A 22926-nucleotide genomic window follows, 5' to 3' on the forward strand; every position below is an offset into this window, starting at 1 on the left:
GGACGACGACCAGGCGCTCTGGTTTACACCAGCGTGCACACATGCTCTCACATGGAGGCACAGGATCCTGTAGACAGACACAGAGAGATACCATGATACTCTCAGGTTGCGCTGTATTGCTGTGGGTCTGTTCTTATCAAGATGAGATAAGGAAACAACTTCTCTGAAGTTACTCAGTGCCATAAAAGCTGCAACACTTCCTGATGCCAGTTAATCAATCTTTATGACAGAGTTATGGTGAGATTTTATCCATTTCCTCATCACAGTGTGTAGATGCCGTGATTCACAAAAGGAAAAATTCTTTGCACATCTATTTTTCAGGACAGGTGTGTTAGAGGTTCAGGTATCCGGTACAACAATTATAAAGTAAACACGCACACACTGTCCAACTTGCAAAAAGAATGAATATTGTTTTTATTCTGCGACGTTTCGGTACTAGACCTTCATCAGGCAATCAGCTTGATCAGGCCTCACATCTGCAGACACTTTCATATCATGACGTCAAAAAAAGTGATCAGAACAGATAATCAGGATATATATATATATATATATATATATATATATATATATATATATATAAAAGTTAGAATTTCAAAGTAGTAATAGAAAGTCAAAATAAAAGAATAGATTCGAAATAGATTAAATGACAGAATAAGTGAGAAGCAGAATCGTATAATCTACAAAAGTAGAGATAGACTGATATGTTGTTTTCAGGGACCGATGCCAATACTGATATCAATATTAGTAGTCGAGGAGGCTGATAAATGTGGCAAATATTCATTTGTAAAAGTGAAAATATTGGCGTCAAAACTTGGGTTGATATGAACTTCAACACTTAACTTTGTTTGAACTAGGGTTGCATGATATACTGATACTGAGAAAGTGTGGATACTCCCTGTTTTCAAAAAGTAAACAATACCACGTGTTTCAAGTATCGATACCCTGAATCAGAGACATTTTGACTCAGGCACCTTGTGAGTCTGCAGCCGCCCAGCTGGGTCCTCTCTCCTCTCTGAGGAGTGGGCGAAGACTTGCTCTCTTTCCAAAGTGTGTGTTGTGAAGTTAAAAGAGTGAGCAAGTATTAGCTACGTGTGTCGATGCTTGGTCGTTTTCAGTCCGATGAAGTTGTTAACGTGCATCTTAATCATCCGATCTCGCGCTGACTAACTCACACTTTGATTTCTTAAGCTGCATGTAAACGTACAGACTGAGTTACAGACATGGCCTCAAGTTCTAGCGCTTCTGTGAACCGGCTGCAGCTTGTCGAAAAAGCCGGTGCACAAAGCAAAAATTGGCATTAGTTTAGCTAATACACATTTTAAAGCCCGTCTGTAAAGCTTACTACCGACACACACGGAGGAAACACTACAAACATAATGAAGCGCCTCACCGTTCAGCATCCCCACCTCTTTAAAGAGCAAAAGTAACAGATTCAAACGACGTGCCCAAACACAAAAGTCAAACGACTGTCAGTTACTTTGGGACAGCAAACTAGTTCATCACTGCTTGTAGTTGGTATGACAAATAATCAGCGCCATAAACACATGAGCTGTGTGGTGTTGACACAGTTAAATAAGTGACAAGTAGTTTTCTAACTTTAACGATGACAGAAACCTATAGGAGACACTAAAGTGTTGCATCCATGAAAGAGTTTAAATAACACGGGCAAACTTTTATTTTTTTTTAGAGTATTCATGTTAAAAGTGTGCTTTTCAGTGTCTCAATACACACAGTGTGAGCTAAACTACAGTGTGCTGAGCATGAAAACAATAGATGGATGTTAAAGTCTGGCAGGGTTATATTAGCTGCATATTACTGTACAACAATGACTATTCTCTGGTTTTCTATTTAGTTAATTTATTCTTGAGTATGTGAAATATTAGCACAATTTACAAATCTCCCTTAGCCCCAAAGACACACAAACATATTTCAGAAAACTCACTTGAGGCAGCCTTCCCGTCAAGCTGCTTTTTCTATTCATTTTCGGATGTTTTAGGTTTTTGCCATAGTATCAGTTAAGTATCGGTAGGCAGGTATTGTATCAAATCACAATGTTGGTATTGTGACAAGACTAGTTTAAATGCCTTTAAGCACATGTTTATTAAACAGCTCCCAGGCTCAGCAGCTGTCTTATAAAGTTAAATGAAAACTCAAAAAATAAAAAGTTCTCTAAAGTTTTCTACAGTAAGTCAAGTTTTCCAAAAAATGACTCTGGATGTCTCAAATCAGACAGTGGAACAATGCTAGAGACAGAGTAATGACTGCAGACAGAGAGGCACGGCTGGACTGGAGCCAAAATAACAGCGTTAGATTTAATTCCTTATTGGCCGCTGGATTTTCAAAAAGGCCGATGCCAATATGCTTCAAAAAGATGCTAAATATCAGCACCAATAATCGGCACTGATTTCTATCCCTATACAAATGCTTTAATGTCGTGATCACAGACAGTCCAGAAACTGCCGATGAACATGAAAAAGTCCTCTTTTAAGTTTTTCAGGAAGTTTTCCTGAGATAACAAAATAACTAGAGCATCTTCGAGGTTTAAGTGGAAGCAAACACGTGAAATGTTGAAGATCTTTGGTAAAACACCTAACTTCCACAAAGCATGATGAGGGATTTTAAGGTCAGCTGAATCTGTCATTATCTCTGCCCATGTAGTGCTTTAAGAACAGTAATTGAAATGTGAGAACAGGATCTGTGAAAGCCTGAAGCTGAAGAATCATATCTGTGCTCTTCCTCACCTCTTCCCTCTCCTCCTCAGATAACTGGACAGTGCTCATGGCCAGCTGCACAGCGTCTGCCACTGAAGACAGAATTTCCCGCTGTGTGGAGCTTCTGCTGTCCAGAAACGCTGATCCCAATATGGCAGACAGGTGAGGGGGGTGACGGGGGGTGAGGATATGTTTCAGGTCAAAATGTTTATGAGACACCGCGGCACATTACGCACTGTGACACCCATAGTGATGCAGGCCAAATAGAAACACTCCAGACGTGACTTCGAGCGTGGAGAAAAAAACAGGGGTAAGGGATCAGGTTCCCTTTGATGGTTCTTGTTATGTTTGGCTGCCATGTGGTAGCATTATGCACCACGACGCTCCATACAGTGTGTGTATATTTGTGTGTTTTGTTTGGAATGTCCTGTTATGGCATGTGCACGTACGGACGGGTATCAGACAGACAGACAAACAAACAGACGGTGTAAGAGGGCAGGAGGATTGTTGAGACTTTTTCACAGGCCAGGATGGAAGCCATGAGGTGTGCTTTGGTCATTTGTGGGTCAGAACAGGCCTTGGCCAAGGAACCAGGCTAGATTTGTTGAAATTAAAGACGCTAAACAGTGAAGAGAAAATTTTTCACTTGTCTTTTAAAGGATGAGCCTTTTATTTTACAGGAAGAAACTTTTGTTTGGGTGTATTCATCATTATCAGACAACTGATTCTGCCTTTTCCTAACCTTTTTATGCTAAAACTCCCCTGAAATAGCAGAAGTAGAGATGAAAATTTAAAATATATCTACTGGGAAAGAAATGGACAGACTGGTTGGAGATGATAGAAAGACAACAGGATCTCAAGAAGAGCATCTCTGAACTCACAACACGTCCAACCTTGAGGCAGATGGGCTACAGCAGCAGAAGACCACACCGGGTGACCCTCCTGTCAGCTAAGAACAGGAAACTGAGGCTACAATTCACACAGCAACACCAAAACTGGACAATAAAAGATTGGAGAAACGTTGCCTGGTCTGATGAGTCTGGATTTCTGCTCCACATTCAGATGGTAGGGTCAGAATTTGGCCTCAACAACATGAAAGCATGGATCCATCCTGCCTTGTATCAACGGTTCAGGCTGCTGCTGCTGGTGTGATGGTGTGGGGGATATTTTCTTGGCTCACTTTGGGCCCCTTAGTACCAACTGAGCATGGTTTAAAGTCCACAGCCTACCTGAGTATTGTTGCTGACCATGTCCATCCCTTTATGAGCACAGTGTACCCATCTTCTGATGGCTACTTCCAGCAGGATAACGCTCCATGTCATAAAGCTGGAATCATCTCAGACTGCTTTCTTCAACATGACAATGAGTTCCCTGTACTCAAATGTCCTCCACAGTCCCCAGATCTCAATCCAATAGAGCACCTTTGGGATGTGGTGGAACGGGAGATTCTCATCATGGATGTTCAGCCGACAGATCTGCAGCAACTGTGTGATGCTATCATGTCAATATGGAGCAAAACCTCAGAGGATGGTCCCAGCATCTTGTTCAATCAGAGAAGTTTAAGCATTGTGTTGTTAGAAGCATCCATTATCTCATATAACAGACCAGGGGTCTGCAGCCTTTACTTTCATAGGTGCCATTTTGCCTCAACTCATGTGGATTAAAGTTGATCCAGGGACACAAAATCCACTTTATCTTCCAGATAAAGGAGATTAGGGTTCACAATTCTCTGCATACATAAAATCTAGTGATAATTATCTAAACAAAAAAGTTTTTTTCATTTATAAAATTTAACATGCAATGTCTTAGTTTTTATCTGTAATAAATTTGCAATATAATATAACATGATTTAAGAAATTTATGAAATGTTAAAAAAAAAGCAAAAATGCAAACAAAAAATAAAAATTGAAATTTTAAAACTTTGTAAAAACTTCAAAAAATTGAAATTCAATGAAGTTTCTCAAATTAAAAAAAAAAAAAAAACTTGAATTAGATAACATATATTGATAATATGGCTTAACGCATCATTTTTTGTTGTTTGCTAATGTCTTGCCACATATCAAGCATGTTTATCAATCTGGCAAGTTGTCAGTTAAATGAATCCATCCACACAGAATTAAAATCTTGTGAACAGATAAAAAAAGATTAAATTAGCAAAAAAAAAAAAAAAATTCAAAAATTATAAAAAAAAAATAAGAAAAAGTTAAGGACATGAAGTTTAAATGATGATTTGAAAAAAATGATTTTATTGAGTGTCAATATCTTTAACCATTAAACCCCTCTGTGAGAAAAATAAAACAGTAATATTTTTAAAACTACAAGGAGCCACTGCAAAGGAGTCAAAGAGCTGCAGGTTGCAGACCCTTGTTCTAGACATACAATCCAAAGCATCAACCTCAGAGTTAGAAAGTTTTCTAAAAAGAACTGGGAATAACTCTGGGTGAATAATAAGTCTGTAACAAAAGAAAGTATATTGATGCTGTGATGTCAAAGGTGCGTGCCAGAACGTCTAAATATATGATATAACTTCTTCTGCATCTTGAATATTGCTTCACCCCATGATTCGGTGTCTACGGCCGTGGAAGTTTGGGATTCATTTGTCTGTGGAAATAAGATGTGGTTTCCTGTCCTGGTGAGGAACTGGAAAAATTCCATCTCGTGGAAAAAATGAAGTGAGGACATTCTTGTAGCACTTTTGCTGTTAACATCTGTGGATTTTTGCCGTGTGAAAGTGGGGGACTTGGCCCCTGGTGGCTTTGTTGTTTAGCTATCCTTAATCCCCTGCCACTCTGTCACTGCCAATACGCCGTTACACTCACGACACAAACCCCCCTGATGACACACACGGACGCGCTCTCGGGTTGGGAAATTGATTGGTTCCTTCCCAGACAAAATATTTGACTCAAGGTAACAAGGTGCAGGAGGATGTTAGTGACTGCAGACCCCTCCTCTTCACCACTTCCTCTCATTAACATGGAGAGAAGGAGGAAGATTTTGAGGTTCATGTGGGTGCAGAGCATAAACCACCTCCTCCTCATCATCACCTCTTACGTCTGAATATCAAACCAATGATTAACACCAGCTGCTCGTCCCTCCATCGCTGCGTAAACAAGAGCTGTCTGTCATCTCTCAAAGTCCTCCAAAGGAAAACACCATGTGGGGTCCATTCCCTTCACGTGTCCCTTTTCTGCCATACTCTGCTCTTTCATGTTGATCAAATGTATGTCTCTGCAGGCTGTACACACAGGGGTGGGCAATATGACCTAAAATTTATACCACAGTATTTTTCCTTTATATAGGAATGACTCTATTATATCCCAGTTTTCCAACATGGAATAAGGGAAGTCTTCTCAAAACATGATTCTGACTCTGTTCTGTTATAAGTGCACACATCCTACCTAGCAGGTGGAAAATGTCTAATAGACCACAGCCAAAGCAACCCCTTTTGAGGCAGTTGCTCAGTCTACAGCTCTATCAATCCAAGGTAGGATTCCTAAATCATTTAAAAGTCCCATATTCTGCTCCTTTTCTGCAGTTTAATATGGATCATGGATGTCTTCATGAAATGGTAGTATCATGTTTTGGTCCAAAAAGCCAATAAATCAAGCACAGCAGCATTGTTTCCAGGCTCTCATAGCCCCTCTGTTCAGAACGCTCTGATTTAGTGGGCGTGGCCTTCATATGTAAATATGCCACCACTGATACCGCCCCGCTCTTCAGAGTCACTGGGCGCCGAGTGCACAATGTTTAGAAAACAGCGAAGCTCGTTTACCGTAACATGACAGGCTAAAACAACAGGCTAACTGCAGCTACAGTTAGCATCCTGAAGCTAACACAGAGACAGGGGGGACACTTAGGAAAAGCTTTTACATCTGCTCCGCAGCACACAGCATTTAAAATACTCACATTTCCAGGGTCCCAGGTTTGTTGGTGGATGGTTGGTAATGCGCCTGGATTCAGGACCAGTCTATTCACTAGCCCTCTGTTGGACTGTCCAAAGTTGGAAAAGCAGTCGGCCGTGAAGTGACTAGCACACACATGCACAGTTTTACTGAGTGTAGCTGGAACATTTCCTTGATAAATGAACTCTAGACACTTAGTCTGTCTTCTTCTGAGATGGGAAGCTTGAGCATGGAACTATGTGGCTGTTTACAGCCAAAAACAGAGCAGTGATGGCTCTTCAACTTTGGCATTCTTCTCCCCGCAGCAAGGAGAGGAGTGGACAGGGAGGGAGTTTGGAGGTATCTGCCCCGGTGGACCATTCAGGTCAGACTTGCTCCTGATTGGTCAAAAAAGGGAATCGCTGACGTCGGCAAACCCCCAAAATCCAAACAGCTCATTTTATGTCAGGATTTTACATTTACAAGCACTACCAAGTACAGGTTTTGTCATCAAATATCACATTTTGTGGGCTGGGAGGAAAGCCAGAGACCCACAAATTTCACTAAAAGACTTAATAAAGGGATTTTTGCATAATATGGGACCAATTTCACGGATGGTAAACGGCTCCCAGGTTTGTAAAATAGCAGTGAGTGGACAGAAGAGATCAGCAAGTGGACAGATATTAGGTGGACAGACGTTTTTAGAGGAGTAATCCAGCGTGTACCCAGAGAGCAATTCAAACACACAGCTGTCACTCGATGCTCATGACTGCATTATCCGTGGACACTTACCAGACTGTGACAGACCAGGACATTAACATGTGTCAATAAATCAGAAACTCTCCCACACTCTTCTGAGCTTCCTCTAAAATGCACAAGTTTATATGCAGCACTGTAGATATTTAAACTGTTCAGTCCTCATAGTGTCTTTGTTGTTCACATTTCCTGTAAAAACCATAAATAAAAGGCAAACCAAAGGAATATTTGTCAAATAGAAAGTTGAAGCACCCACCCTTAAAGGTGGTAGAAGCTTAAATCTGACTCAGACCTGTTTAAAATTTAATATCTGAGCGCTCCATTGAACAGCCGCTGGTTAAAGCTTTCACACCGGTTACGTATTTTCTATTTTTTCCTCCAGTCAAATGAAAGTGTTGGTTGTTTTTCACTCTCTCCGACACAGCAATGGAAACTCTGAGCCAGAACTTGTTTTGATACAGAAACACGTGCGCTTGCTGACTCCAGATCTGACTCAGTTTCACAAAAATGTTTTCTCAGAACTTGTCTTTGTCTTCATTACCGTCAAACTTCACCTCCTTGAGATTAGACGTGAAGATTTACCTGACTTGAAAGTACAAGTTAAAGACAAGTTGTTTCTGTGTGAGACAAAAGAAAGACAGTAACAAGCCGTTTTTTAAGATGTTATTTTGCCGTCATTGGGAAATTTAGTTTTGGTTCATTTTTAGCTGCTCTGTGTTCATTTTTAGCTGCTCTGTGTTTATTTTCCTTCCACGTGTTTTTCTGCAAGTCATTTTTTCTCGCCATCACGACACCTGGAACGGTGTTTGCTCTGAATTGTCTGCATATCGATCAGCTGTCAGCTGAGGAACGTGCCAAATCTCACGATCTGGAGGACACAGAGACACACAAACACACTCGGACATCTGACGGAAACACTGTGTGAGCGGCCTTGTCTCACTGCAGAAGTGTCCTTGGGAAAAAACAGTCACGCAGGATGTGGATGATCCCACCCATCCAGCTCTCTCAGGCAGGAGAGGAATTGATTTATTGGTGGATGAAGGAATGTGAGCAAATAGATGGTAATACACTTCAGAGGTTTGTTTGAGTTCACATGAACATTAACTTTATTATTCCTGGGAATTTGTTATACAGTGTAGACCGCTTTGATTGTCTCTAAATCTCGCTGACGCAGCATACGCATTCACACTCCTGAGCAAACATCACCTGAAGAGTGATTCATCTCTGACCTTCCTTATTCCATCCTGATCACACAGGATAAGGACTTTCTGTAGAGGATCTGTAGAGATCATGTGATTAGATTTCTGCGTTTTACAAAACAAATTAAATTTACATTCAAAGACCAGAAGAGAATTCACAAGAGTTCTCATTGGCAAGAGACGAAAACGGAGTAGGCTGATCAAAAATTTAAGGTCTTGAAAAGCCCAAATCTGTGCAGAAATCTGTCTTTCTTGTAATCATTCAGTTGACAGTCTTTACACATGCACTATGTGCCATTGGTGCTGAGCTTAGTCCCAGTAAGTCTATTATAGAACAGAATAGAATAGAACTTTATTTATCTCTGAGGGGAAATTCAGGAGGAGTCTCAGCAGCAGTCAAGAAAACCAAAGTAAGAAAGTGTATAGAAAGTGCAAAAAGCTCCATAAGAAAATAGATGCTGACAGCTTGTCCATCATTGTCCAATCAGCCAGCCTCCACCTCCACAGGGTCCAGGACTGAGCTTCTTCAGCAGTCTGTTCAGTCTCTGTCTCCTGGATCCTGTCTGCTCACAGCAGGTGAAGCTCCTCCAATGTGGCGTTGGTGTCTGGTGTTAGCTCTGTTAGCCATGTCAGTGAATAGCATGATGCTACTCTGCCTTCTGGTATTCCCTCTGTTGCTGGGTTAGCACAGCTAGCTCGTCCATCTTATTGGAGATAGATCTTACGTCCCCAACAACGATGTATGGAAGGACAGGTCCATGTCGTCACTTCTTAGCTCACACCTGAGAACCAGCACATCGTCCTCACCTCCTTCTCCTCACCTTGTGGGGAACACCAGGCTTTGCACCAGTTAGCATTGACATGCTACAGGCTGCTAACAGCTGATTTCACATATAAACAATGCAGCCATGGTTACATGTAGGATCTCCAGACAAACACAGGAGCAAAAAAAGTGAAAATATCACTGAAGACACAAAAAGTTTGGTGTCCATGACCAACACTGAACAAAGAAATGATCCACTCCAAATACAAATATGACAAAAAAGAGGCGAAAAAAAAACAAAAAACAACAGGGCGGCGCCTAATGAGTTTCTTACAAGCTCCTTGAACAAAAAGTCAAGTGGTAGACACAAAAAAATTTCACATACACTGAACTTGAGGATTTGATTGGTTGATCCTGGACCTGAATTAAGGCCATTAGTGGTGTCGACTGCAGCCCAATAACTCTCAGACGGCATCTGAGAGAGAAGGGCTTCAAAAACAAAAATCATCAGGCCTCAGACGACACAAACTTGACTTTGAACATTTTCAGAGAGCACCAAACATCAATCAATCAATCAATCAACTTTAATTTGTAGAGCCCTTTAAAACAAAGAAGGTGACCAAAGTGCTTTCCATTAAAATTAACAACATCAGAACAAAACATTCAATTTAATATAAAACTCAATTATAATGGCAAGAATATGTTAGCCCGTTACTGTGTGTTAAAAGCCAGTCTGAGCTTATTCCAGTCTGGGTCCAGCGACGGCCCCGTGTTAGACCTTGCTCTGGGGACTTCCGGCAAGACCTGGTTTGAGGACCATAAGGCCCTGGTGGGGTCCCAAATACACACTAAATCAGTCAGATAGGGAGGGGCAAGGCCATCAAGGGCTTTAAAAACCTAAAGTAATATTTTATAATCAACTCTAAAAGAAACAGGAAGTCAGTGAAAGGCAAACAAAACTGGAGTGACGTGTTCACAATATAGTGTCTTTGTTAAAAAGTGTGTGACAACTTAGAGACACCGACCTCCAGTGTGTAACAGTTATGGATTCTTGAGCTGTTAAAAGCATGAACTTTTTTTCCATATCTGCACAATTTAAGAAGTATTTAATCTTTGTTAAAACAGGTAACTGATATAAACTGGCTCTGACCACACGGTCAGTTTGCTTTTCAAATTTTAAACTGCTATCAAAAATGACTCCAAGATTCAGGTTGTCCAGGGTGTCAAGAGGACAGTGCCCCAGCTCACAGCGCCCGCCTGACTTCTGAGGGACTTCTTCCAAGAGAATAAAATAAAGCTGACGTTGCTGAATTTCTAACTTAATGTACAAGTGTCAGCTTGCAAATGAAATGTCTTGAAAAAGCCAAAAAATCCCTTTATTAAAATAAAAAAACTGCTTCTTCTTGAATGATTGCACACTACCTCATCGTTGAATGACTCCTCTTTCCCACCTCTCTCATCAGACGTGTTTTTCCCACTCACTGTATTTGAGTTGGAGGTGATAAGATACTGTAGCAGAGGTGATTTATATTCAGGACTTGTTCAAATAGAAGTAAACACACAAAAGCAACAGAGGAGTGACCATCAGAGAGGAAGGTCAAAGCTGTTAAAGTCAGGTTGTTCATTGTGCTGTTAAAGCACACTGTGAACATTTAGCTCTTAGTGTAGTGTTATCTTTGAGATCAAAAACATGGCTCTAAAGTTGTCAGAAGAGACTGGAAGTTAAGGCTGATTTAGATGTCCATGGAGACACAGGTTGGTCTTGTTTCCAACCACACTCAGCTCAACAAATCGGACCCTTTAGAGTGAACTCTTGATGTAGGGAGTGTCTACAAAAGTCAAAATAAAGACAAAGAAAACTCCTATTCAGGAGCTTCAACCTAAATCTTTGTGTCACATTAAAACTCTCCTGGTGGTTTGAGGTAAACTATCAGCACAGGAAGAAAAGATGGTCTAACTGCATCTGGAGCTCATACTGTGGGGAAAATAAGTATTGAACGCGTCAACTTTTTTCTCATTACATTTATTTCCAAAGCTGCAATTCAAACAAAATTTCTACTAGACATTGGTATTAACTCAAATAATCCACACATGAAAAGAAATCACAACGTTCAGGTCCATAAATAATGATTATGGTGAATTAAGCACGATAACACAGGAAAAAAGTATTGAACACACCATGGAAAGGCTGTATACTTTGGCAAGGAAATGCACCATACCACCTGAAATCTGTCAGTAATTATTACTTGAACTTCTAATTAGTGCAAACCAACATCAGCTGGGCTAGAGCAAATTGATGGTCCTATAAAAAAGGTTGTTATTTCACCAAGCAGTTAAATACCACACACCTCATGATGGGTAAAGGCAAAGAGCTCTCTGAAGACATTCACAACCTGATTGTTGCTCAGCATCAGAATGGAACTGGTTACAGACTTATATCAAAGCACCTGAATATTCCAGTCAGCACCGTTGGGGCCATTATTCCCAAGTGGAAGAAGCACCACCTTACCATCAACAGGCCACGCACAGGAGCTCCTTGAAGATTTCTGACAGGGAGTCAGAAAGATAGTCAGAAGAGTACTCAACGAGCCAAGGACCACCCTGAAAGTGCTCCAGAAAGACTTGGAGGCAGCAGGTACAATTGTTACAGAGAAAACAACAGGCAATGCACTCCACCACCATGGCCTCTATGGACGCTCAGCCCGCAAGACTCCGTTCCTCAAGAAAAGGCATGTTGAAGCTGGTTTAAAGTTTGCTAAACAGCATCTTGACAAGCCTGTAGAATACTGGGAGAATGTTGTCTGGTCAGATGAGACCAAAACTGAACTTTTGGGCTGTCATACTACAGACCATGTTTGGAGGAGAAATGGCTCTGCACATCAGCCAAAAAACACTACACCAACAGTGAAGTTTGGAGGTGGAAGCATCATGGCATGGGGTTGTTTCTCATCTCATGGTGTTGGCAAACTTCATATAACTGATGGAGTAATGAATGGAGCCATGTATGGGGAAATTCTTGATCTGAATCTGCTGCCATCCACCAGGATGATGAAGATGAGACGTGGCTGGACCTTCCAGCAGGACAACGATCCAAAGCACACGGCAAAGTTGACTCTCAAATGGTTTCAAAAAAAGAAACTCAATCTGTTAGAATGGCCTAGTCAATCACCTGACTTCAATCCAACTGAACGTTTGTGGAAAGAGTCTGACATTTCTTCACTCCACACCCTCTGACTTAGAAAGCAGCTCTTGTGACTTGAAAGAAATATTAAAGTCAGGACTTCTTCAGTAGATTTGCAGACAAATATTTTCAGTTTCTGGTTTTAGTCTTTATTTCTGACTCTGAACTGTGGCCGGTTAAAGTTGATGCAGTAAATGAGTTTTTGTGAAATGCTGGTGTCTGCCGCCCCCTGCTGGTTCCTCAAGATCATTAACCCTGTCAAGTCACTTTCTCCCTGTCCCATGTTTTTCTTGTCTGCTGCGTTTTCTGTTTTCTTTGATTCCTTTCATATTTCCTGTCTTTTGTTGTGTGTGCCTTTTCAGGTCTCAGATGACGTGTCTGATGCTGGCAGCCAGAGAGGGCCACAGCAAAGTCATCAACCTGCTGGTCTCCCACGGTGCAGAAATCAACTTCCAGGATAACAATGGATACACGGTGCGTCATAATGTGGAGATCAGGTTGTTTAGTTGAAATAATTTGGATAAACTTTAAACTGGTCGCTCATTTTCCTGTCAGGCTTTGGCCATCGCGGTGCAGAACGGCAGAGAGGAGGCCGTGCTGAAACTCCTCCAACTGGAGGCTGATAAAACCATAAGGACCAAAGCTGGGAAAAGCCCAGCAGACTTGGCAGGGATCTTCAAACGCACACAGGTACCTGGAGATAATCTGTGGTGGTTTGAAGACACTTTACACTTCAACATCAGAAAATGTGAGAGTCACTGACTTTGTTGTGGACCCTCAGATTAGCAGGATTCTGGCGTCTTCATCTCACATCTCCAACGCTCAGGCCTTCAGCTCCGTGGAGGAGACTCTGTCCAAATTTTTTAAGACCAACTCTGAGCCACCACCCTCCATGGAAAGGTGAGACAACCTGAGACTTACGATATAGATTTGCTATTCCACACCAGCACTGCTTCTGTTTATTTTCTACTTTACTGTTTTTACTTTACGACTGAAGAAGCAGAAACATGAGTTTGCGACTTCAAGTTTGTTTTTAGAAACAAATTTAAAAAAAAACAAATTTGAACAAAAAAATCATGATTTAAAATATTAAACTAAAATCTAAGCAAGTTTTTTGGTATTATTTTAGGAAAAAAAAGATATTAGACTCAATATGAGACAAGTTCAGAAAATGTCTTATTTTAAGATATTATAAGACAAAAAATGATGCCTGAATTTTTAAAAATTACTGGCACTGAGGGAGCAAAAATTTACGTTTAGTTCATTGAAATAATAATGTCTTGATACAAGAAACAAATAATTCAGGCCTCATTTTATACGTTTTGATATCTTGAAATAAGACATTTTTCTGGGCCTGTCAGGTAAATGGGTTCATAACAAGTCTAATAATACATTTTTTTTCTAAAAATAAGACATAAGCACTTGTCAGATTTCAGTTTTTGCATTGCATGTTTCCACCCTAGTTATTCACAGCCTGTTCTGGGAAAGTTGGTTTATAAATCTGAAAACTTCCAATAGTTAAAGTAATAAGATTCACCTCATCACAAACAAATTCCTGATTAACCTCGTCCCCTCAGACCTGACAGACCCTCTCAGACCTTCTCAAACACCTCTCCCCTTCTCACCAAATCCAGTCATCAGACCCCACCATCACAGCCCCACCTCTCTGAACTCTCTCCTCTCAAACCTCCACCTCTCTAACTCACTTCACTCGTTAAAAATCATCCTGAAAACCAACCCTTTCGAAATAAAAGCCTACAGTACTGACCTCATCCCTGTCATCTACATGTCTTAAATAGTGTGTCAAACATTAAACCTGACAAGTCACGAAAAATGTCTGATTTCAAGATATGAAAAGACAGAAAAAACACTTGAATCATATCAAAAACATAAGACTATGGTCTAACCCAGGGGTCGGCAACCTTTACTTTCACAGGAGGCATTTAACCTCAGCTCGCATGAATAAAAGTCATTCTGAGCCCACAAAATTTACTTTATCCTCAAAATTAAGAGTATAGTATATAAAAATCCTGTACATAGCTTAAATATAGTGAAAAAATATCTTTTTTTAAAATAATTTATGCAATTGTATACGTGATGTCTAAGGGTTTTTTTGTTTTTAATGAATTTGCAAAAATTTCTTAAAATTTTGAGATTGCAAAAAATGCAAAACTTTCAGAAAACTGAAATTTCATGAATTTGCAAAAATAATTTTTTTTCCTGAAAATTTCAAAGTTTTCAAAATCACAATTTTTTTTAAATAAAGAAAATTTTCATTAAATTTTAAACATTTTAAGAGTTGCAGAAATTTCAAACAGTTTGTAAAAAATGCAAAAAAATGCAAAAAATAAATAAATAAATAAATTTAGTAAATTTGCCAGACATTTGTTGTTGCCTTTTTTTATTTAAATACTTTCTGAGGAGGAAGGTAGCTGGGGGTATGACTTCTATTTCCTGCTTAAACTTTATCGAACTCCATTTAGTCTGGTCACAATATGGTAAATTCAGTCCACCTGAAAATTCACATAACCACATCGAAAACTTCGCCCCCTCATACCTGACTGAGCCTCTTCCTATCTTGCCACCTTCGATCATCAGATGCAGACTTTATAACCCCCCATCACCAGGACCAGACACCACACCTTTGGGGACAGAGGTTTAGCCACCACAACCCCAGCTCTCTGAACCCTCTCCGACTCCCTTTCCTGTTTAGAAATGAACCCATAACCTACCTTTTCAAAATAAAAGTCTACAACCAGTGACCCCTTTGTCTTATTTAACTGTCACAATATGTCAAGCATCTTTGAGTGATTATAAAAGCTCAAAATTGTGTTTTTTCCCCACAGTTAAAGTTAAAGTAAAGTAAGAATGAAGCTAAATTTGTGTTAATTGTGTAGTTCACCCATAATCCTCTCTGCTGTAATAGCACCATCCCAGCAGTCAGAGCAGCCTGTGCGCTTGTTGCCCCCTGTTGGATCATCTGTGCACCAGAGCCTGAGCAGCAGGTGTTGTTTAAGCATTGCTCAACCAGACATAAACAATAATAAACCCTTTCTCTGGGTGTTTAGTCCGCTCAGGCACAGCCGGGAAATTATCATCAGCCAAAAACATTTGACTCAAGCATGTCAAGAATTACAGCCAGTAAACACTCTGGCTGTTGCTCTCTTGTGTTGGATACAAAGACACGTAAACCCAACCAACACATATTTTAAATACCATCAGGAGAGAGGCTCAGTCTTCGTGCTCGTCACCTCAGTGGTCGGACTGCTTGAACGCTGCAGTTACTCTGATGTGGATGAACTCAGATTGCAGATTGATTGCAGAATCATTTCAACACGTTTCACTAAACTCCATTTGGACTGAGTTTTGTCTTCCTGTTTGAAGCCAAAGCTCTGTACATTTTGCAGAAACTCAGCAACTCTTCCAGCTGATGTCTTTAAACGAATGGATTTATCAGGGTGTGAAAATGTGAGTGTTCGAAAAACTACGGTGGCCGGTAGGTATCAGCCGATTTGCAAAAGCAACAAAACAAATGCAAAAGCAGCAACTGAAATTCAGAGGACAGTTATCCTGACAGACACAGAAAATGTGTAAAAGTAAGTAAATAATTGTTTTCTTGATCAACTTCAGCTATGATAAATGTAGCTCTAATGCTAACGTTATGACATTAGTGATTCATAAAGCTAAATATAAGATGACTTACCACTGGTAAATTTAAAAAAATTAAGTACTATAAAGGATGTCACCAGGTGGCTGCTTGACAAAGGTATAATTATCACAGGAAAAGTGAAAAAAGATAACCATTAACTTTCTTTCACATCATTCCTGCTTTCACATTCATGCAGAAGCTTTTGCATTCTTGTTTTTTGCTCTTGCATTCCTGTTGTCACTTTTGCATTCATCTTGTCACTTTTGCATTACTGTTATGGCTTTATCATTCATGTTGTAGCTTTTGCATTTGTGTTTTTGCTCTTGCATTCATGTTGCAACTTTTGCATTTGTGTTTTTTCTCTTTTACAAAAAATGTAACTTTTGCATTCGAGTTGTCACTTTTGCATTCAAGTTTTTTCATTAGTGTTTTTTGCTCCTGCATTTGTGTTATAGCTTTTGCATAACTAGCGTGTCTTTTGCATTTATGTTGTAGCTTTTGCATTTGTGTTGTGGTTTTTGTATTCTTGTTGTGGCTTTATCATTCATCTTGTAGCTTTTGCATTCTTATTAACACTTTTGCATTCATGTTGCAACTTTTGCATTTGTGCTTTTTGCTCCTGCATTTATGTTTTAACTTTTGCATTCATGTTGTCACTTTTGCATATATGTTGTAGCTTTTTCATTTGTGTTTTTTGCTCTGCATTTGTGTAGTAGCCTTTGCATTTGTGTTGTCACTTTTGCATTTATGTTGTAACTTTTTCATTCATGTTTTTTGGTCTTGCATTTGTGTTTTGGCTTTTTCATTATTGTTGTGGCTTTTGCATTTGTGTTTTTTTGCTCCTGCACTTGTGTTGTCACTTTTGCAATCCTCTTGTAGCTAATGCATTTGTGTTATGGCTATTGCATTCTTGTTGTAGCTTTTGCATTTGTGTTTTTTGTTTTTGCATGTGTGTAGTGACTTTTGAATTGCTGTTGTGGCTTTACCATCCATGTTGTAGCTTTTGCATTTGTGTTGACACTTTTACATCATGTTGCAACTTTTGCATTTGTGTTGTAACTTTTTCTTTTTTTTTTTTTGCTCTTGCATTTGTGTTTTGGCTTTTGCAATCCTCTTGTAGCTTTTGCATTTGTGGTATTGCTTTTATATGTATGTTTTTTTTGCTCTTGCATTTATGTTGTAACTTTTTCATTTATGTTTTTTGCTCTTGCATTATTTTTTTGGCTTTTGCAATCCTCTTGTAGCTTTTGCATTTGTGGTATTACTTTTAAATTTGTGTTTTTTGCTCTTGCATTTGTGTTGTTACCTTTGCATTTGTGTTGGGGCTTTTGCATTCATGTTGCAGCTTTTGCAAATCATCTGATACCTTCTGGCCACTTTCAAAAACACATTAGATGACAGATTAAAGCTATGAAACTGAGCAGAAAAGATAAAAAGTGGTGCATGAGAAAGAAAAATGAAATATTTGGGTAAAAATTTGTCAAAGATCAAAATAGTCTCAAAAATAAAATCCAGATCCTGATCCTGCCATAAAAAAACATCATGACATATTTTCCCCATGTCGCCCCCTAATGGAGAACATGTTCCTTGGTCAGAAGCAGAGTTTATGCAGCACGTAGCCCTGCAGAAAACTGACCACTGATCATCTGCGTCGTCCTGTAATGATGGCACAAGGATGTTTGAACATCTCTGTTCAAACAGTTTCCATGTGATTCTAACCATCGATGTGAAACACTGTGAAGTTCAGTGAGTTAAAAGTGAACCTCTGTCCTCCTCAGTGTTTCCAAACTGGATGAACTCCAGCTCTTCCTGCACGGTCTCGGTCTCAGCTACCTTTCTGACATCATGGCTGTAAGTATCATTCACATGCTGCGTTATAATCCAGATGTAATGTTTACAAATGTGACAGATTTCTGCTCTCCTCTCTCAGTAATGCTGTGATATTCGCAGAGATAACACGTTGTTACAGAGAACGGGGCAGCATCAGGTCTGTGGGTGAAATGAGCACAGCTGCGTCTCTGACACACTGACGTTTCTAAGCTTTGAAACATGCCATGAGATGACCAGTTTACATTTTTCCCTCTGTGCTCAATAATGGACTTATTGTGCTGGATTGGCTTGGCCCGAATGAATTGTCAGGGTCAGCTCTAGTTTTTATCTGATTAATGAAACCTGGGTTTGATGAGTGCAAATGGATTTTCTCCCCTGCGTGGCAAAGCTTTATGCAGGTACATCTGCAGCAGGTGACGGGGTCAGGAGCAGATGCAGAAGTTTTGATTTGGTAAACTGGAGGATGAGTGTGAGCTGATTTCACACTCTGTTCTTCTCTCACACACACATGAGCAGGAGAATGACATCACCTGGAGCCACCTGTTGACCATGGAGAAGGAGGACCTGGAGAAGGTAGAGGATTACTCTAACATCTGTTTGTCTGTCAGCTGCAGGGGTGACCCAGAAAGAGACCAGGGTCCAGGTTTTCAGTAGGAACAGGGTGTTACTGATCAAACTGATACCAGCTGTTGGCAGTTCAGCTAATGAAGACTTTGAGATGTTGATGAAAGAATAGAGATTAAATAACTATTAAACCTTTTTAATTTGGGTTCATAGTGTGCATTTCTAGACTCAGTCAAACTGACGCTTATTTAGGACAAACAGAAAAGTAAACCAGTGCTGAAAGTGTTGGGAACTAATGCCCAGAAGGGACCAGGTCTTGCAAACAGGTCACCAAGCTGGACTGAGTTCAGCTTTTACCGGAGAAATCTAAAGACTGTAAGAAAAATGGATGCCATCACGCTCAGCTCATCCCAGTAGGGATGGGTACCTTTCACATTCGAAATGATACAGTATTGATGTCAAATACCTGGTAATTAGTATCAAAACTCAACTGTACCAATTTGTGGTACTTTTTAGTCTTAATGTGGTAATAAATATTAATTTGTTTAATAATAAAATCTTAAAGTTTTTCAATTTATCATTTCATTTCTCTTGCAATGCTGTGTTCATGTCCAGCTTGGAGAATCTCCTACTCTTCCACTCCCTACCTTTTGATTTTTATTGGTACTTGGTACCAAGACAGACATTGGCCAGGATCTACAAAGTACCCAATAAGGTACTCATCCCTACTGCCTGGTGACTGACAACGGTATGGGCCAAAAACTCTATGTCCCCAGTCCAGTCATTCAAAACGCAAAGCTGTGGTCAAACTTAAAGATTTTATATATATATATATATATATATATATATATATATATATATATATATATATATATATATATATATATATATATATATATATATATATATATATATTAGTGCTGGGCAAGTTATTTTTGCGTTAACCCGTCAATCTATTAACGCCGTTGAATATTTTATCGCACATTAGTGCACGTTGCTTTTATTTTGTAAATGTCGGTTGCTGACCGCGGTGGAACCAGAAGTGAAATTGGCGGAAAAACACGATGAGTAACCAAAACAAATATGGAGAAGAGGGGCAACGCCACGGAACTTAAAGGCGCTCGCCGCTTAGTGTATCAGTCCGCGCGCACGGCGTGCCAGATATAAACAAATGCAGGTAGTCTGCCAGGACGAAGAGACATGATGAGAACTAGAGCCTTATTTAGCGGTGTTTTTTTGTGAAAGTAACGCGCTGAAAATTCTCTAAATAAAGCGTGAATGCAGACCGACATCAGATTTTTTGGTGGGAGTCCGTTTATTTGTGTTTTTGGTCAAGTAAAATATGGCCCCGTCTGAGTGCAGAGGAAACCAGCAGAGGAGCAGGGAGGGGGTGTTTGGTGCGAGCGCTCTGGGCTTCTGCTGCACAAAAACACTGCTGTAGGGGTAATTTCTGCCCTAAACCTTGTGATAGGACCCAACTTGTTCCATCCCAGAGAATCACTTTAATGCCCTAACAGTGGCAATAAGCTTTAATTTTGTATTTACATTTTGTAAATTTGATTCGCACTCAATATGTGATTTAACTATTACTGTATAACAAGTACTGATTTAGTGTTTGCATGACAGATGTTATGGCACTTTCACAATGCGATTAATTATGATTAATCAGGGAAATCATGCGATTAATTACGATTAAAAGTTTTAATTGTTGTCCAGCCCTTCTGGTCGATCACCAGTCTTTAAACAAACTGACCTGATTTTTTTTTTTTTATAACTGACAGCCTATACCTTCAATGTTCCAATCTTATTTTATTGAAAATCATTGAAAAATACCTGTGAAACAATCAAATCTTTATGTTTTAGCTTAATCAATCAATATAGTGTCCTGAGTTTTAGGTCTCAGAGCAAAAAGCAACAAAGACCTTCCCTACGGTATATAATATCAATTTCATATGTAAGGACGGGCCGATCACCGAACCCTGATCACATATCACAGATCCCCCAAAATTAAGGAAATCGGCACCAATCGATCAGTGCATGTCTAATTATTGGAGTGTTTTGTGTTCAAGTCCTCTTTTTTTTGAGAAACGTGAAACGTTTTAGGTGGTGGTTTAATGATGATTGATGGCTGTTGTTTTTGCGGCAAAATGTTTCTGTGTCACCTGGCTCCACATAGATTCCCTACTGCACAGATTCTGGGTATTATGGCTTTAAAACTGTACAATGGTGAAAGGTGGAGCCACACTGTTTATTCTATATACAGTCTATGGAGGAATCAAGGAAGAAAGGAGAAGAAAAGTTATACCTTTGCTTCAGGAACTGATGTATAACAGCAGCTTTTAATCGTGATACAGCAGGACATGTCTTTGTAGTATTTATTGAAAACTGAAAGTGTATGTGTGCGCCATCAGATCGGTATCAAAGACCCTGAAGACCAGCAGAAGGTGCTGAGCGCCGTGCAGCAGATGCACTTGGACAAAGTGGACTTGGACACTATCAGTCAGCTGGGAGCTGCAGACAGTGGGTAAGAAAACACCGGCACCACTGTTAGAGGACACTGAGGATTTTATCAGAGATCTCCAAACAGTCACTTTTATATATTTTCCTGTTCATAATCTATGACGTAAAATGAGATTATCAGATTATCAAAACAAGCGATAGTGGATACTGGAGCTGGACTTTCAGACAGAAACAGGACAGAGATAGAGTCTTAAACAGAGAAAGAGTATCTGCGCTCCTCATCCTGGAGAAGCAGTACCAATTCTGGCCACAGGTGTCACTGCAGTCCAATCAGAAAGCCCGATCTTTAAGGTTTTGTAAACACGTCTCACGAGCTGCCTGCTGAAAAACTGCATGAGGCATAAAGCTGGACTGACTGTATCTGCAAAAAAAAATGAAACACCTGTCAGCCGTACACAGCGCCCCCACGTCCAGCCTCCCTCCATCAACCCGTAATGGTCCGAGTGTCCTCCTCCACTGGAAGTCGTCCATCAGCCCGTGAGCATCTCACTGTCCTGGCTCCTTATCCCCCTTTCCTTACGGCTGCAGCCTGGTCCTAATAGTTTAAGCTGAGCCGTAATGATTTGTAAAGTGAGAGGTGATGTACGGCTGAAACAAGCAGGAGGCGGCCAGCGGCAGGGGCCACACAGAGCCACAGGTTTAAAAAAGAAATTGTCTGCTAAATGTTTACTCTGTGCATGTAGTTGAAGTATTTGATCAAACTTTCGAACAGCTGCTGATGAGCAAGGCACGAAAAGTGCTGCAGAAAAAAAAGCCTCACTGGATAAATAAAGAGGCACACATGATCCCGTTATCAGCGATCCAACGCAACAACAGGCCCTCTGCATCCACAGTCATCTGCAGCCGTGTTCCCACTAGGGGCCCATCATCACTCTCTGCTCCCTAGATAAACTAACAGTGGGGAGAAGGGAGGTGAAGGTGCAGCTCGGGCTGACTGACAGTGTTTACTCGGCCCTCTGACAGAGTGTGAGGAGGGCTGGGACGGCTGGCTGCCTCGTCCCCTAACCGAGGGAAATGTACCATTAAGATAAGAGCTATCAATATCCCACAGCACCGGCGGCTGGGAAGACAGCGACTGAGAGGTTGATGAATATAAATAACCAATCTTCCAATGTGGATGTTTTTGGGGAGGGATGACAGCATGGGTTCGCACAGGGAGGAGGAGGAGGGAAGAGGCTTTGCCACCTGCTCAAAACGTGTGAATGATGTGAACAGAGTTTGCCCCAAACGATCAATCTGTCTGCCCCGTCCCTGCGGGGCGTCCTCAGCAGCTTCTCCTTGTTTTCGAACATGCACGTCTCTGCAGGACTCACTCATCTGCTGCTGTGTTACAGGAGCGAGGAGCTGCACAACTTCCTGATCAGTGTGACGCAGCAGTGCTGCTACCTGACGGAGACGTTTCAGGATGTGGTCAAACGGTTCCCCAGCCGTTCCTCTCAGGTACATGTTGTCTTTAGAAGTTTCTAATCCCATTTTCTACAGTCTGACATTTTGAAGAAACCTTTTCTCTGTCCTCAATCCAGATTTGAAACACAGGCATGCAGAAATGAGGCTGTAAGAAAAACATTTAGCTTCTTTGTTATATTATAATATCATGTTGTGATATTTGTAACTTCTGCCTAAGAAGTTTTCAGAGAAACAACTATTTCTAGCTGTTTTGTTTCTCTGTACTTTTACTTTTGATAATTACAGTGGGGGAAAAAAGTATGAAACACATCAACTTTTTTCTCATTACATTTATTTCCAAAGATGCAATTCAAACAAAATTTCTACCAGACATTGGTATTAACTCAAATAATCCACACATGAAAAGAAATCACAACGTTCAGGTCCATAAATAATGATTATGGTGAATTAAGTACGATAACACAG

The 22926-nt window shown here is 40.3% G+C and overlaps 1 protein-coding gene across 1 annotated transcript in view; it reads left to right on the plus strand.

Annotated features, from left to right (window-relative positions):
- Positions 1–22926, plus strand: part of asz1 (ankyrin repeat, SAM and basic leucine zipper domain containing 1) — a 31258-nt gene that overhangs the window by 3559 nt on the left and 4773 nt on the right. The window contains exons 4-11 of the mRNA XM_074678055.1: positions 2762–2873; positions 12854–12965; positions 13047–13181; positions 13273–13391; positions 17919–17991; positions 18487–18543; positions 20946–21058; positions 22389–22494. Coding sequence (XP_074534156.1) covers positions 2762–2873; positions 12854–12965; positions 13047–13181; positions 13273–13391; positions 17919–17991; positions 18487–18543; positions 20946–21058; positions 22389–22494 — 827 coding nt within the window. The remainder of the gene's footprint in view (positions 1–2761; positions 2874–12853; positions 12966–13046; positions 13182–13272; positions 13392–17918; positions 17992–18486; positions 18544–20945; positions 21059–22388; positions 22495–22926) is intronic.

The sequence above is a fragment of the Halichoeres trimaculatus genome, unplaced genomic scaffold (assembly GCF_033239565.1).
Source record: "Halichoeres trimaculatus isolate MK-OKI-2021-1 unplaced genomic scaffold, fHalTri1.1 fHalTri1_scaffold_10, whole genome shotgun sequence".
Taxonomy (NCBI): Eukaryota; Metazoa; Chordata; class Actinopteri; order Labriformes; family Labridae; genus Halichoeres; species Halichoeres trimaculatus.